The 17,650-nt window shown below is 36.9% G+C and overlaps 2 protein-coding genes across 4 annotated transcripts in view; both read right to left on the bottom strand.

Moving 5' to 3' along the window:
* Nucleotides 1-13,020, bottom strand: part of pxdn (peroxidasin) — an 81,242-nt gene extending 68,222 nt beyond the window's left edge. Inside the window, exon 1 of the mRNA XM_084096025.1 lies at nucleotides 12,725-13,020. Coding sequence (XP_083952151.1) covers nucleotides 12,725-12,909 — 185 coding nt within the window. The 5' untranslated portion in view covers nucleotides 12,910-13,020. The remainder of the gene's footprint in view (nucleotides 1-12,724) is intronic.
* A 1,332-nt stretch (nucleotides 13,021-14,352) lies between these two features.
* myt1lb (myelin transcription factor 1-like, b) overlaps nucleotides 14,353-17,650 on the bottom strand; it is a 167,409-nt gene continuing 164,111 nt past the window's right edge. For all 3 annotated transcript variants that reach the window (XM_084096011.1, XM_084096013.1, XM_084096012.1), the window contains one exon: nucleotides 14,353-17,314. In XM_084096011.1, the coding sequence (XP_083952137.1) occupies nucleotides 17,174-17,314 (141 nt within the window). In that variant the 3' untranslated portion in view covers nucleotides 14,353-17,173. The remainder of the gene's footprint in view (nucleotides 17,315-17,650) is intronic.

The following is a 17,650-nucleotide window of genomic DNA, read 5'->3' as shown; positions in this document are numbered from 1 at the left end:
TTCATCTGCAGTTGAGCCTTGGCAATTATTACATAATGAGTAAAGTTTATTGTCAGCTGGAGAACAAAATGGCACAACAGACTATTCACAGACTGTAACTGTATCTGGGTTGTGACTCATTGTCCCCTGGGCCTGAGTTCGGCAATCTTGGCCACATGTTTGAGCACTTAACTCATATAATACAGCTTGGACTGATTAGCAGTGGTGTTTGGCAGCCGAGACTTTCACAATCAAAAGTACACAACATGCAATATGTGTCCAGAAAGAGACAGAGACGGATGATTTGGTTCATAATGCAACATAACCATAACAAAGCCTGCTCAGATCTGCAGTCCTCGAACGAGCACAAGCATGAAACACAGATGCAAACTCATCAGGACGGAAGATGCAACCAAAGATGATTTTTAATAAAATCAAAGATGATTTTTAAATGTCAGCTTAAAATGTAGGTTTACGATAAATTTTAGCATGAGGATATGGGTTAAAAAACAACAACAAAAAATCCATTTCAGTTTTTATGGAACCCATTCTATATGACTACTATATTATTATTATTATTTTATTAAATTATAAAAATTGTTTTAATAAATACATATAGTAATAGTATTAATACAAACATATTTCATAATAATAATAAAATTCCATTTTTTTCATTTGATTGTTTTCTTTCATTTGTTTAAGCTTAGAAAAAAAACAGAATTGCACATATTTATATTACAAGAACACTCTATTGGATTTTTAGTAGTACTCGCCCGTGCAAACCCTTTGCATCTGACAATATAAAAAACAGTGATAATATATGATTATTATAATGGAGAAAAAAGGCAATAAACAATTCTAAAACCTTTCTGTTATTATTTCGCTTACAAAAGACAACAAAAACACACATCTGATATTGTGGTGTCGCCGAGCAGTCACTGAGCTGACACTGTATGAAAGAACAGAAATGTGACCTGATAGCAGGGGAATGCAAGTCAACGGAAAACAGGATGTGGTCTTGGTCCTTGTATAGGCTCATGTCCAGCCTAATGATTTCACAGGAAATTCCCCACTATGTAAGATATGGATGATAAAGAGCAAGAGCGACACGAAAACACAATCTGACACAAATACAGCAAGAGCAGAATCTCATCAATACTCTGAGATGGTCATGATTTGATACATCAGGCTGTTAGGACTCATCTAGTCTGATATAGTGAGAATGTGGAGCTTGTATTCGAGGAGGGGGAAAAAACACCTTCATTTTATTTAGAGGCCCAAACTGAACAAACATATGCAATGTGGTGCATATATATATATATATATTGATACTGATACACTGATATTTATATGGCGAAAAAGTTAGATGAAAATCTGATCGCTTATAATGTAAATCAATGAGATCTTTATAACAATATAAGAGACTACTTACATAAAATGCATAAAAATATCAACAGTCACTCTATATCTGCCAATAAATGTCTAATAAGATGATGTTTAAATTAGGGATGTGCACAACGACTAATTTCAATAACGTTTAAACAGAATTTTCCAACCGATTAGTCGATTTGTCTAAACCTTCACATAATTGTCTCTCATAAACGGTAGTATAACAAGCCTATAAGCAAGCTTAATTGTTATAGTAGTTTGACATGACAGAAGAAAACGGAAAAGATTTAGACTTTCAAAATACTCCCTCGCCTTGCTCATCTTCTGAATGGACATTTGAAAGAGTGAAAACCAACGCATGTAAAATAAAATCTAAGGGTAAAATTCAATGATTTTGTTTTCTGCTCCAGATATAGCCTACACTTTTGTAACATTATGTGAAGGCAATTTAAACTTAGCCTTTGTAAAAAATATAAAGCAAAACATTAAATGTGCAAAAAAAGTTAACGACTAGGCTATTTCCAAATCGACTAGCAGCAGCAGACAGCATCGTTTAACCGACTAGTCGAATAGTCTCGAACATCCTTAATTTAAATGCTTAGTTTGATGATCAAAGCTCTGTAGTTTTAAAACATATAATGCAATGCAATACAATGATGATTGAGAGATGAACAAATAAACCTTCCTCAAAAGCCGGATGATCATATTTGATACACACATCTTGTTCTTCTTGATTTATTGTTAACAAAACAAAAGTTATTCTTACATTTACTTTATAAAAATCAGTAAAGATTTCACGGCAAAGCGTCACGTGAACCACGAGATGAAGGGGGACGTTTGTACAATAATAGACTAAATACTTTTACTCGCTAAAAAGGCTAAACTATCAATCAGACGACAGAAAGACTGTAGTAAATTGCGTGCGACAGGTTTTTCAGCAAAGTTTTGATCATGTTGATAAAATGTGAGTATCAAACATGATCCAGTAGGCTTTATATGGTTAAAAGTTGCTCTTCCAGTCACTCTTTAACATTCAGCATGCATTCAACATGATATACGGACTTAACAAATGCCACACAAACAGCTGGCCGGACAAAGATGTGTTTGTCATGTACAAAACATCGGGTGCAGTAAAACAAATAATTTACTGTCAGTCAAACAAAAGCTTCAGATGGACTGCCAAGAATCATCTAGGGAATCGCTGATTGGATCTCTTAAGCCAAACAAGAACAAGACTTCATTTATGTTCTAGGGTTAATTTACATTCTAACACACTGCATAATAAAGCGTCCACACTCGGCTCACAGAAGTCCTCAGTCTCTACATTAGGCCTCACTTTCAGCTTTCTACAGCTGGAATAGTGTAGCAAACTCTCTCCACAGCACTGGCACAGGAAAGAGAGCGCCAGGAGTGTTCTTTTATTAACTATCTGGGTCCATATCTCCTCTGTGCAAATTAGCAAAGCTTTAGGGATTTTACTGGCTTTGCATTCCACAATGGCACTGAGAATGAATGCCTGACAAAACCTGACTGCAGCAAATTCCACACAATGCCGCTTCCCTCTTCCTTACTAACGCTCTCAGACTCGACAGATCCTCTCTGAGAAAACCAACTGATGGCCAAAGTCTCAGGAAGAGGAAGGACAACCTGTCCTTCAAATTGTTTGTCTTCTTTTAAACATGTAGCCAAGCTGTAGATATGCAGATGTAGATAAACTGGTAAAAATAAGCAAAACTTTAGCAAGCTTTCTGTAGAGGTTGTGTTTTTACAAAGAACATGTGAAGTTGTTTATGTGAACTCAACTTTTACCTGTTCACACAAGGCAAGCCATGCAAAATATCACATATATTTGAAGGAAATTATATTGGCGGCACTGAGTGAATTTTGGATCCTGGCGACACCTCTGAATAAACCAAGATCTGTTCTGTGACTGTAATAATACATACATGCTGTCTTAAAGGGACAGTTCACCCAGATAAAATTCTAAATTCAGTCATTAATTACTCCTCCCTCATGTCGTTCCAAACCTTTTGTTCATTTTCAGAACACAAATGAAGATCTTTTTGATGAAATCTGAGAGATTTCTGTCCCTCCATTGACAGCTACGCAACTACCACATTGATGCTTCAAAAAGCTCATAAAAAAAGATCGTAAAACGAATCCATATGAATTGAGTGGTTTAGTCCACAATTTTCTGAAGAGATGCGATCGCTTTATATGATTATTGAATTGATTATTTAATTTAGGCTTTTATTCACATATAAACATTCATATAACTCACACATCAGTTGTGGTAAACAGAAGCTCAAGCATGTTCGCTTGATGTGCAAGAACCAATGAGGTTCATTCTCGTGTTACGCAGCAGTTTTGAGCTTCAGCAAGAACCAATGAGGTTCATTCTCGTGTTACGCAGCACGTTTGAGCTTCAGCAGGAACCAATGAGGTTCATTCTCATGTTACGCAGCACGTTTGAGCTTCAGCAAGAACCAATGAGGTTCATTCTCGTGTTACGCAGCACGTTTGAGCTTCAGCAAGAACCAATGAGGTTCATTCTCGTGTTACGCAGCACGTTTGAGCTTCAGCAAGAACCAATGAGGTTCATTCTCGTGTTACGCATCACGTTTGAGCTTCAGCAAGAACCAATGAGGTTCATTCTCGTGTTAGCCACCACGTTTGAGCTTCAGCAAGAACCAATGAGGTTCATTCTCGTGTTACGCAGCACGTTTGAGCTTCAGCAAGAACCAATGAGGTTCATTCTCGTGTTACGCATCACGTCTGAGCTTCTGCAAGAACCAATGAGGTTCATTCTCGTGTTACGCAGCACGTTTGAGCTTCAGCAAGAACCAATGAGGTTCATTCTCGTGTTACGCAGCACGTTTGAGCTTCAGCAAGAACCAATGAGGTTCATTCTCGTGTTACGCATCACGTTTGAGCTTCCGCAAGAACCAATGAGGTTCATTCTCGTGTTACGCAGCACGTTTGAGCTTCAGCAAGAACCAATGAGGTTCATTCTCGTGTTACGCAGCACGTTTGAGCTTCAGCAAGAACCAATGAGGTTCATTCTCATGTTACGCAGCACGTTTGAGCTTCAGCAGGAACCAGTGAGGTTCATTCTCATGTTACGCAGCACGTTTGAGCTTCAGCAAGAACCAATGAGGTTCATTCTCATGTTACGCAGCACGTTTGAGCTTCAGCAAGAACCAATGAGGTTCATTCTCGTGTTACGCAGCACGTTTGAGCTTCTGCAAGAACCAATGAGGTTCATTCTCGTGTTACGCAGCAGGTTTGAGCTTCAGCAGGAACCAATGAGGTTCATTCTCGTGTTACGCAGCACGTTTGAGCTTCAGCAAGAACCAATGAGGTTCATTCTCGTGTTACGCATCACGTTTGAGCTTCAGCAAGAACCAATGAGGTTCATTCTCATGTTACGCAGCAGGTTTGAGCTTCAGCAGGAACCAATGAGGTTCATTCTCGTGTTACGCAGCACGTTTGAGCTTCAGCAAGAACCAATGAGGTTCATTCTCGTGTTACGCATCACGTTTGAGCTTCAGCAAGAACCAATGAGGTTCATTCTCATGTTACGCAGCAGGTTTGAGCTTCAGCAGGAACCAATGAGGTTCATTCTCGTGTTACGCAGCACGTTTGAGCTTCAGCAGGAACCAGTGAGGTTCATTCTCATGTTACGCAGCACGTTTGAGCTTCAGCAAGAACCAGTGAGGTTCATTCTCATGTTACGCAGCACGTTTGAGCTTCAGCAAGAACCAATGAGGTTCATTCTCGTGTTACGCAGCACGTTTGAGCTTCTGCAAGAACCAATGAGGTTCATTCTCGTGTTACGCAGCAGGTTTGAGCTTCAGCAGGAACCAATGAGGTTCATTCTCGTGTTACGCAGCAGGTTTGAGCTTCAGCAAGAACCAATGAGGTTCATTCTCGTGTTACGCAGCAGGTTTGAGCTTCTGCAGGAACCAATGAGGTTCATTCTCGCGCATCAAGCAGATTCGGTTGAGCTTCTGTTTATGTTCGCTGATCAATGTTAATATGTAAATAAAAGCCTAAATTCAATATTTTCATCATAAACAGCGATCGTGTCTCTTCAGAAAATTTACTAAACCACTCAATTCATATGGATTAGTTTTACGATCTCTTTATTAACCTTTTGAAGTGGTAGTTGCGTAGCTGTCAATGGAGGGACAGAAAACTCTCAGATTTCATCAAAAAGATCTTCATTTGTGTTCGAAGATGAACAAAAGTCTTACGGGTTTGGAATGACATGAGGGCGAGTAATTAATGACAGAATTTTCATTTTTTGGGAAAGTAACTATTTAAAAGACCCTAATAGTTTTGAATGCCTTTGATGTTTCCACAGGTATATGTGAATATACATGCCTGAAAAAATTATATTTCTTCCATTTAATATACAGTCCAACAGAAAAGCTTATCTTTGGTTAATGATTACCTGATTCTAGGTGTGTATTATGAAAATGAACAACACTAGCACAATCTTTGAATCCAGGTGAGCAATTTCATAAGTAGGCTACATTCTTGAAATGTGTAACACAGGCTGTCTTATCTTATCTAAGACTGTTTACGAACTTTTTTAGATCAGCAGAATGGTATGTTCATGCAGAACCTATAAATAAATAATTACAGTATATAAATATTGAAACTGGTACTATCATTACATACAAATTAGAGGTTAATCAATATTGGATTTTACTGAAATAATAATGATTAAAGAGAGACAATAAACATATTTTAGTGACTAGTCAAATATTTATAATGAAAATGTTAAATAATGTGTCGAGCCTGTTCAGAGAGAAGCTTAAAGAGTTTGATTAAATAAATGCTAGAGTGTATTGTGAAACCAGAAGAAAAAAGATTTTATACATAATACCATACTTTCAATTACAAACAAGCCTAAAATACATGAAATACATTTTGAAATGTTTATGCTTTACAACTTCCAAATGCTCATTAAAAAAAAAAAAAAAAAAAATATGCACTTTTGCAACTACCTACAACATATTACAAAATAAACACCATAAAGTAGCCTAAACATGGTCATAATTCATCAACAGTAAATCATAAGCAATTGTTTGGCATAAATGTGTGGTATTTATTAATTGTGACACCATTTTATTTTATTTCTTTTTACTTTGAAACCAACAGTTGACGGTAGCCATTGACTTCCATAGTATTTTTTTTTTTTCCTACTGTCTGGTTACCAACAATCTTCAACAGAAGAAAGAAACTCATGCAGGTTTGGAACAACATGAGGGTGAGTAAGATTCTCAATATTCAATAATCGGATCGGGGAAAAAAAAAAATCTTGATCGGGACATCCCTACATCGATGGAGGGATCAATAAGTTGAGAGATATGTAACTGCATTCTGCTTCTCAATTCATGAATCTCAAAATAAATCTGCTTATCTATAGCAAACGCTTTTGCACTTGTTCAGCATCTACTTCCTAAACCTCAGCAGTAAAAGTTGGATGGAAAGTTCATTGTTCATCATCTGATCATCTAAAAATCATGCAAAGCAGTATTGTCACATATGGTAAAGAGGTAAAGCTTGACAAAATCATTTTTGCAGGTGGAAAATAAGTTTTCCAGCAGTAGTCAGAGATGCTCTTTAGATACAATGTTTAGCTGTGCCAGACTGGAGCAGGATGTTGTTATGCTCATTTAAACACATACTGAACATTCTGTAATAGTGAACTCATGTGAAACAAAAGCATGCCTTCTAAGTGATTATACTGCCATTTTATAATTCGCTCAGAAAAACTGGCCAAATGATCACATTCATTCTGATCCAATTATTAATACTTCCGCCCCCATTTGTCTGTATTACATAATATATGGTAAGGGGGAGAGGCGCTTTACTGGAAAGCCAAAGATTGACAGCAATTGCATTGCACACTCACGCGCCAGTAACCATTTCAACTATCAAGCTGTGAAATGACTGAATTACTTTATTGCCGTTTTGTAAATCAACACCAGGAAATGAAGACAGACTAAACAGTCACACTGGTCCTCATTCTCAGAAGCTGAACTTGCAACAATCTGTGTATCGTTGAATCAGACTGCTTAAACCTTCGAGACTGCTTAAACCTACTGTAGTCAGTAATATAGGCTCATATAAGGCCTTTAAATCGATCTTTGCATTAGTGGAGCACCAACATTTCTACAACCAGAAATATTTGTCCGAAACTGTTTTGCAGGGACAAAAACATTGTTTAATTAGTGCTTCTCCAACGGCGTCAGTCTCTATTTTGTTTTCTTGTTTCTCGATTTCGCATTTTTAATCAATCTTCATTTGGATAAACTGAGATCTATGCAGTTTTCAGTTTATGCGTGAAGCCGTGAACAAAACTTTAATAAACATTATATTTGTAGTGTGCCTGCCCATCCTATAATCCCAATAAGATTTATACCTTAAAGTTTTAGCTGAAAGATTAATTCTGAAAGATTTGAAACAGAAACATTAGAAGGAATGTTAAAAGATACAGTATAACTTACTGAAATGAATTATGTAATCGCTCAATCAGTTTTTCAACTACGGAAAGATGTCAGTAAAACAGCTTGAGAACAATTGTCACTTAACGTTACATTTACCTCAGAAAATCCATTCAATGACAGTAGTTAGTCAGCTAGAAAAATATAATTTTAGAGGAGCATTTTGCTAAATATATACACTGTTACATATTCATTAGTGTTATGTAACCTGTTCTTCAATATCATCACCTTCCTAAAATAATTGCCTAAGTCATTTGATGATCATAAATGACTTGGGCAATTATTTTAGGAAGGTGACAATATTTCATTTTTGAATAAAACCATCAGAAAAACAAATTATTAGGCTACAGCTACCATTAAATGTTTTATTTCAACTGTGGAGGAGAAACATCGCTATATCATTAAAAAGTATTGTACTTTTTTACGTTCATCTTTCTTTATGTGTAATGTTGCTGTTTGAGCATGAAAAAGGTCTACAAATTTCTAAAGCACAAAGTCCCTCCAGCGGGAGTTATTCTCTACATCAGTGTCAGTGTTTCTGAACTCCTGAAACGCCTCCATTGTAGTCTAGAGCTTCTTCCGGGAACAAACACATCACAATATTCCTCATTTAAATAATTAATACGCGAGTTAGTTAGTAGTGTGTTAGTTAGGTGGTAAAACTCGCAGTTACGGTAATTTCCCCAACACACTCAAAGCGCTAGACCAATCACAACACACTGCTCCAGCCGACCAATCAGAGCACATTGTGCTTTTCAGAAGGAGGAGCTTCATAGAGACAGGAACTAAACAGAACAGGAACTGACAGACTGGGAAGAGAGGAGCTGCAACAATGGAGAATATGGGGAAAATAATGGTTTTTAAAAACATCAAGCATGAAAACCTGTTCTAGTAGAGCCCAAAAACAAAATCAAGAGTTTGTAAAAGGGTTTTATTGGTCCCCTTTAAATCCAAACAGTGTGTAAAGCTTCATCAATGAACCATATATGCTCTTTACGGCACACTTCCCTCTTGCTCAGGCACAATGACAGACCTCAGCAGCGTAATAATGCACTGGCCTCAGTTCAGGTTTTCAAGAGGCTTATTACGTTAGTTAAGTTTCTCCATGGGCGTCTTGCAGACAGATGTGGAGTCAAGCTAATGGAGAGCACTCCGCACTCCTGTTGAGTTTATGTCACTCCTTTGCAATCAGCCACAAATCTGAATGCAGTCCTCTGTCTGTTTGCAGTCGCACAGATGCATTGTGGGTCTGGAAACAAATGCATACAACTGTCACATGGGACTATTAAAACCAGCCGAGGAATGCATTGCAAATTCTGAGCGATTTGGGTTCCACTCTTTCTGTCTTCTCATCTATAAGACACCAGCTCTGAATTTTGAAAAGACAGTTTGGTTTATATGTAGACTGACGGTGTGATGTTCTACAGCAGTATGCATCAAATCATGAGTTATTAAATAAGGTTCCTGTTGAGATCGTGGCACAGACGCCGTTCCTTTAACACAGTGACCCACATAAAAGACGTCATTAAAGAAGTTGCTGAAAAAGCCATTCATTCATGCATGCATCAGTCAGTCAGTCAGTCAGTCAGGAAAGACTGTGTAACACAATGCTGTTACTGTTGCAATTACTTCAAAGCCTCAAAGGCAACACATTAAAGGATTAGTTCGTTTAAAAAAATAAATAATAATCTGTCATTTATTCACCATCAAGTTGTTTCAAACCTGCATGGATTTCTTTCTTCGGCTGAACACAAAGGAAGTTATTTTGAAGAATGATGGTAACCAGACAGTTGATGGACCCCATTGACTTCAATTGTATTGTTTTCCCTACTATGGACGTCAATGGGGTCCATCAACTGTTTGGCTACCCATATTCTTCAAAATATTCTTTGTGTTCAGCAGAAGACAGAAATTCATACAGGTTTGAATCAACTTGAGGGTGAGTAAATGATGACAGAATTTATTTTTAATTGAACTATTCCTTTAAACCATAAGCGGTGATACAGAGTGAGCAAAGTTAAAATTCACTTATTTTTTCCTAAATTCTGTTTTATTTTTCCCAAATTCTGTGCTTTCAGTTTAATTTTTTTTTCTGTAATCAATTTTAATGGTTTAATTAAATGTTAAAAATCAAAAAGCATGCCTAATCAATTGAATTCAAAAACTTTAACAATTGTTGAAAATTGTCAAAAATTGTCAAAAACTCTTGAACAATTTTAAAATGTTATAATGATAGGGCCCTATGATTTTGTCAGGTTTTGTCAGAAATGCGTCCTTCTCATTATAGACAAAACATTTATTCAATCAAGCTCCAAAAATGGCTCATTTTGATATTGTGGGATTTGTGATGTCACATGGGCAAAATCATCTGCATACGCCTGCCTCCAGAGCAAGACATCGACGAATACTTATACATCATCGCACCATAGGCCCCGCCCACTGGTGTTCAGTCGCTTAAACGGCTGACATGTGCCTACAACTGGATGTGAACGTCGCGTCAAAAGCAAAGAGAACCCATTATAATCACTGGCGCTGTCTACGGTCACGGTTGTGGTTGCAATCCAATACCAATGACAAAAGAATTCAATCTAACTAGTCTTTAATCCACAAACAGAAATACACTGGAGAATCTCAGGAGAACATACACGCTCACCACACTTAATGATGATGATTACCGACAAAGGACTGAACAAAACAGGGAGTACATATACACCGAGGGAACAAATTAGATGACAGGTTAATCATTAACTTAGGAGACAAACTAGGAAACAATCAAGGCTAAACTGAACTGAAGCACAAGAAACAAACAATTGAAAAGACAATTTAACAAAACATAATCCTGACAGTATACAGATGCGTGTTCAGTTTCTGGCGTACTCCACACGCTTGATTCTGTCGACAACAGGACAAACGGAAGAGTAAAAGAAGGTTTGCTTTGACGCGTCCAGTTTAAACAGCTGGTTTGCATCTCTGTACAGACTTCAGAAGAATCCCAGCATCAGGAACAAGTGCATGGTTTATTTTTAATGGCATCCCGGATCGGGTCAGAGGATAACATGTTTGTTCGGAGCAGTTTGTTTCGCTAAAGAGGCACAGTGTAATGGAGAGTTCGCAAAGAAACTTTTGTTGAAAGATGAAGCAGCTGACTGTATTGGATCTGACAGCAGCAACATCACAAACTGTAAGTAAAAGATTTCACAATGCTTTGTCTTTAAATGACGATTTTATATGGATGATGTTTTCAAAACACTTACTCGCGTGCAATAGAGAGCGGGCATTAATACTGTTTCCTATGCAGTGACGTTAGCCAATCATAACAGATGCCGTTTACTGACAAGCCTTAAAGCCTTAAGCACCGATCATTTCAGGGTTGTAAATAATCGTTTTTCCACATATATATTTGTTTCCACATATAAACTTTTATGCAAAAAACTTTAGTAGCATTATAAGTGAACCTCAAGGAACATATTAAAATAATAAAAAATCCATGTCATGACCCCTCTAATATAACAAATCCAAGTAAATGAACTTGTTTTTGATGAGTGGGCTCTGTCCAAATCAAAACTACCCAACATAAACACACACGAACACACACAGAGTGATCATGACTCATTTTAACCATTATAGCAGTCCACACATAATGACAAACACACATGCAAAGGTTTTGACCTTTCTTTGCAAACACTGTCAACACGGAGTTTTGTTAACCGTGTCGGTGCTGAAGTCTGTATTATACTATATTATGTATATGTATGTATTATGTACAGCAGATCACAGTGTTATACACTGCAGACCGGTTAGAGTCACTGGCTTTTGAGCCACTAGGTTTTGAGCCCCTGTTTCAAAACCTAGTGTGCTGCCTATCTAGACAGCATTTTAGGACATTTTGGGAACGTGAAGCATTTCTGGATGAGCCTGTACCAACACCCACAATTGCAGGTATGTACACTTGTCCACTTGCATGATGTATTTCTGGTGTTTGAAGTGTTCAAGTAGGTGTGAAAACCTCAAGTGTATGTAGAACTTCTGATTACCTGATAGGACACACTTGCAGTGTTGTAAAAAAAAAAATTGTTATTTTTTTTTACAAAGCTTTATTTACACACCTTGATTTTTCTGGAAGCTTGTTTCCGCCACAGAATTGTGTGACATAAACTCGCAATTATTACTTATAAAGTCAGAATAGCAAGATATAAAATTCAGATGAAAAATTCAGAATTGAGAGTTTATATCTCGCAATTACGACTTTATAACATGCAAATGCAAGTTGTTTCTTTTTTGTTGTTTTTATCTTGCACTTCTTACTTTATAACAAGCAAATGTGAGTTTATATCACGCAATTATACATTTATAACATGCAATTGCGAGTTTATATCACGCAATTCTGAGAAAAAAAGTTTCACAGTGGCTAAGACCGCAAGTGTGTATAGGCTATTGGAACAGGCCTGATGTCATATAGGCTAAATACGTGACACATTTTGGCCATCAAAGTTGCTTTCAGCATTTGAGTCTGAACGCGCATGTGTATCTAGCTGACCTCGCGCCTGTGACGCCCTAAATGCTAAATGCCTAGGTAGTGTTAGGGTTAAAGTTGTGAGACAACCGCTGTATCCGCGAAACAAAGACTCCAGATGAGAAACGTAAATCAGAAACACTGCCACTCAAATTCTTCTGTACTCAGAATGTAACCGATGAGCTTAACGCTGACTCAATGCGAAACATAAACAATGATTATATTACTGACAACTTAAGTCATTTGTAACTCTTAAGGTGGATAAAGCAGGTAAGCACATAGTTTCTGATTCTCTCAGAGAGAAAAAAAAAAATAGTGTACTTACAGGATTGTGGTCTGAGGAAGAACAGCGGGCACTGATTCCAGGTTTAAATGCATACATCTGACAGTGGTACGAAAACATAAACAGCGGCTCGGACATGAGAACGCCGGGTTTGGGCCACTGCTGAGGAGAAACACGCCGAGTACACTTAAAAAGCAGGGTAAGTTTCGGACAGTCCGCAACGCCATGACCAGCCAGTGCGCCGGAGAGCAGTGTGCAGGAATCCAGTGTTACAGACCGTGTACTAGACGGCATGAGAGACCAATCACAGCCTTCTCAATCGTGCACGATAAAAGCCCATCCTACTAAACTTTTGCCTACACTACACACTTCAAAGTACCGGCATTTGCGTAGTACGTAGTCTGAGTATGCAAACTGGGATTCAACCATTAATCGAGGAAGTGCAAAGGGGTCCATGAAAAAGTTTAGAGAAAAGCACTGTAAAAATGATATAATTATACAAAATTAATAAATAATAATATAAAGAGCTAATTAACTAAACAAATACATTTAATTTAATAAATAAATAAAACATTAGATTTTTAAAAAAATATAAAAAATAAATACATTTTGATTTGGATAACACATAGTACAGTAGGCCTACATTAGAGTAGAGAGAATAGGTCTTTCCACATGTATTTATAATTTATACAATTATTTATTAATACCTGCTTTTAAAGTTTAGGATGGGGGTCCCTCACATGAGGATGATCATATCTGGGTGTCCATTGAATCTAAAAGATTGAAAACCCATGATCTAGTATTAAAAATAAATATGGCCTAACTACATTTTAAAAATCAATTAGGCTAATAAATGTAATTGTACATTTTTAGTGAATATATAAGTCTATATAGGCCTATATTAGCCTACCAATAATTTTGGCCTTTTACTTCTGTGATATTCTACAAAAGAACAGTATTTTTTTATGCATTTAAATAGTTTTTGCTTTTCTGTCATTTTAGTATACGCTTTTCATAATAAGAGTCTGTTCACAATGAAACTACAATACTTGTGCACGGCTTATCAATATATTGTGTATGCATTGATCACGCTGTGTGGAGCACTATTGCTTTCCCACAGTGCAATGCTTTTGTCTTGACCCACTATTATGATTTTTAACATGTCTTTTGTCAGGCACCATTTGATTTCTAACGCCAAAAGTTAGATTTTTACACAAAAATTGTCATTTTCACTAAATACCTCTTGCTGCTGTAAAACATGAAACGCCATTTTACAATTTTAACCATTTGTTTGTTGCATAATGCATACTCACTCACTCAAAAAATCAAAATTGTGACATAATGGATGGAAATGCAATCCAAATACATCAGGTAGTTGTTCAAACTAAATGAGCATGCACTATTCATCACAAAGGTTAAACATGCACATATATGAAAATGATGCAAATTATTTAAAATAAAAAATGTGTAAGATTTTTGTTTGCCTTACTGGTACTCTTTTACTGGTTCATGGCTGCTTAAAATAAATAACAAAGACATAAACAGAGATCTTTATTAGAGGAAATCGCATGCTTCTTATACCACGCAGGATTTGCATGAAACATCAATTTATGAAGCCTGTATCGTTTTAAGCATTTCCTCTTCTCCAATAAATCATTGAAGATGTCTACTCGAGTCTGTGGCAACACCATTTTCTTTATTCAGAGTACGATGTGTCAACATCCAGCATGACAAATATTGTACAAATTTCCACAATTTAAAAATGAAAATTCACCGCAACTTGTGATCTCACACATTTATAGTAAAATTAAAATGTCAACAAATTCATGCTGTATCGTACAAAAATAAATCAAACTCCAGTTCCACAGAGAGCACAATAGTTTATACAAAATCCCGTCTTCATTGATGATTAAACAAATCAACCTTGAAATGAAGAATTCCAGATAAATAAACTCATGAATTCACAATAATTCATATGAAAAATCGCATTCTAATACGTGACTTTTGTTTTACCTTGGGTAATTAGTCACATATCCTTTAAAAATAAAAATAAAAAACAATATTATGCATCAACAGTAAATGAGCAGCATGTTTGTGCTTAAATTCCCATTTCCATTGTACCGATGATGACGATAATTGATTCAAAAACCCATACTAGCTATTTCTCTATTGAAAGCATTACTATATTGGCAGAAAGCTGCAGATGTGATGCTGTGCATGAATGATGGAGCCCTGAAAAAGGGCCGATTTGTACAATGGATGAGATCCAGTGAAGTACAAGCACCTTTGCGTTAGCTCTCAATAAGGTATTAACAAGGTTGCTACAGCTAAGTACAATGGAAATCAGGGGTGACCCCCTCAAACTCTACTGATGACTCTAACCTCCGATCCCAGCGCACTGGGACATTTTCTTCTTAAAATGCTTTATTTTGATTGACTACTCTTTTATGATTTTGTACAATGATTAGACATAAAGTGCTGCTGGGGATTATTTTGTATGATACAGAACATACTAGATGAACTAGCATCGTTATTTCAAAATGCACAATATTTCTTGTAAAGATATTTTCCTCATGAATATCTCAATCCCTGTAATCTGTCGTCAAATCACTGAACGTCTGTCATCGCGCCTTCCTCGTGCCAAAGAGACACCTGGAGATTGCACATCGTCCGAAGGTGGGATAAGTGCAAATAGTCTTCTGGCACAAAAAGTGGGGGCAAAAACCCTGTAGGTCCCGTTTTCATTGTCTTTACTGTGTGTATTCTTTTCAGATTCCTTCTGCGTTAGTTTCCGTACTGTACAAACATCCGAGCATGGAAACCTGGAAATCGTCCGTCTCTAAACCTAATTTCCACTTCCTTTTAAAACATTTGTATTAAAAGATTTATATAAAAATCAATCATTTACATATAGTAAAAAGATTCTGTAGCTTCCACTGTTTACAAACATGAAATTGCATATACCCACCACATAGATTGCATCTCTCTCTATTTTTTTTTTATACACATGGTTTAGTCAAATATTGCTGAGACAGTTCCATTCTGGCTACTGTAATTTCAAGAATAGACCGAGTGAAGACGTATGTGGCGCGATGTTAGAGCTGCTAATGCCGTTACACTGATGCAGATTAAATGACGAAGCCACAAATAATCAAAGCGTTTCCGTTTGCATGTTAAAGCAGTTTCAGGAACTCCACCATTAGCTTTCCCTGTCATGACACGTACCATAAAACATTCACACTCCAAATCCACTTCTAAGATCTTTAACACCAGTGTTTTTCCCCCCACATCCTTTTAATTGATAGTTGATATGGTATAATGCTTTATTTTCAAGGTCCACTAACTATAAGTAACTTTGCAACTACATGTCAACTAGCAGTCATAGAGTATTAGTAGACTGTCTCCTTAATATCTGCTAACACTTTATTTTGATGCTCCCCAACAGAAATTCTACTGATTTCCTGGTTCTGTCATGAAACTCTAGATGGCGCTGGCTGATAGGTCTAACTCATTTGGTAGCGATCACATCATTTTCTACATAGCGCTGCTGATTGGTTGCTGTTGCATCAGCGTCCAATGAGCTGCAGTTCAACATTCAAATACCGGTAGTGTTGCTGTTATCAGTCTGCAGCGCTTTCAGAAACCCTCCTCTTCCCCAGCTCCACCTGTAGAGATCTGCTACGGGGTTTAATCATGTATGTTACATGTGCAGCAGCAGCAGCTTGTCTTACTTGCTCACAGCAATATCTGTGAATGTATTGGCTGTAGAAAGTCTCTGTACTTGCTCTGCAGCGTAGCAGATCTGTTCCACCAAGACCAAATACATTAACATTTCCATATCCATTACTATGCTAATCTCTATTACCATACCAATCTCCTGAGAGTTGTCATGACAGAACTATAGTAACTTTGCAACTACGCCAACTTATTCTACTAAGCCTAACCTGACAGTCTACTAACACTCTGAGAGTTTGTTGACATGCAGTTGCAAAGTTAGTAGAATGTCTAAAGTAGACTATTGGAAAAAAAAGTGTAACCGTTGATATTAATGATAAAAAAGAAACAGCACCAATCATCTTTCAGTAGATCATTCACTGAGCTAACCTCTGTGATGTTAACTCTCTATATCAGCAAGCATCACAAACTAATGTTCAGTAGTGGTTACATTACTGTTGTATAATGTACACTAAAAGGTGCATCAATGAGCAGCGAGAAGGATGATTCACGTTACAAAACGTACAAAATGTGAATGCTTCCCAAAACTATTTTGCAGATTTTTTTTAAAAGCACGGCCAGAAAAATAAACCCAAAGAAAAATTGTTTAGTCAGCATAACACTTTTTAAAAGAACATGAATTTAACACTGTTCGATAAACTACAACAGCAAAACGTGAGGCATCCCATATGATTATTCTTTTTTTTTCTTTCTGAAAGTGTCTTTTGTTCCCTGTGTTCCTTCGTTGTAGGAAAGTGGCCCCTTCATTCTGAGATGCTAGACTTGAATGCCTTGTACTGCTTGTTTGATATTTTCTAGCAGGGCCTTGTTCTCTGCGCTCTGATACTGATCTTGATTGGTGTACATGTCCGTTAGCGTGGTCACATATGCGTCAAAGCTCTGTTCGCTCATTGGCTCCTGTGAAACAGAGGAAAGCTCCTGTCAGATGAAATGCAGTATGTGGAAGATGACAACAACACATGAATCTGGGTTGAACACTTTTGAGAATTTAGAAAAACAATGTGGTGAGCATTTTGTGTTTTTTTTGTTTTTTGTTTTTTACTTTAATGGCTGTTAATTGCTTTGACAGTACTAAATTTAGTTGTGTAAGATTTATTATAAAAAGTCTATTCAGTCTAAATCATGTTCTGCCTATCGGGGACAAGATCGGCATAATTTTTAAAAACAAATATGTTATTATTTATGTTTTACTTATTTATTTACGTAGGTAGATAGATAGATAGGTGGGTAGGT

The sequence above is a fragment of the Abramis brama genome (genome assembly GCF_963993115.1).
Source record: "Abramis brama genome assembly, chromosome: 21".
Lineage (NCBI taxonomy): Eukaryota > Metazoa > Chordata > Actinopteri > Cypriniformes > Leuciscidae > Abramis > Abramis brama.
This window is presented reverse-complemented; position numbering and strand designations above follow the sequence as displayed.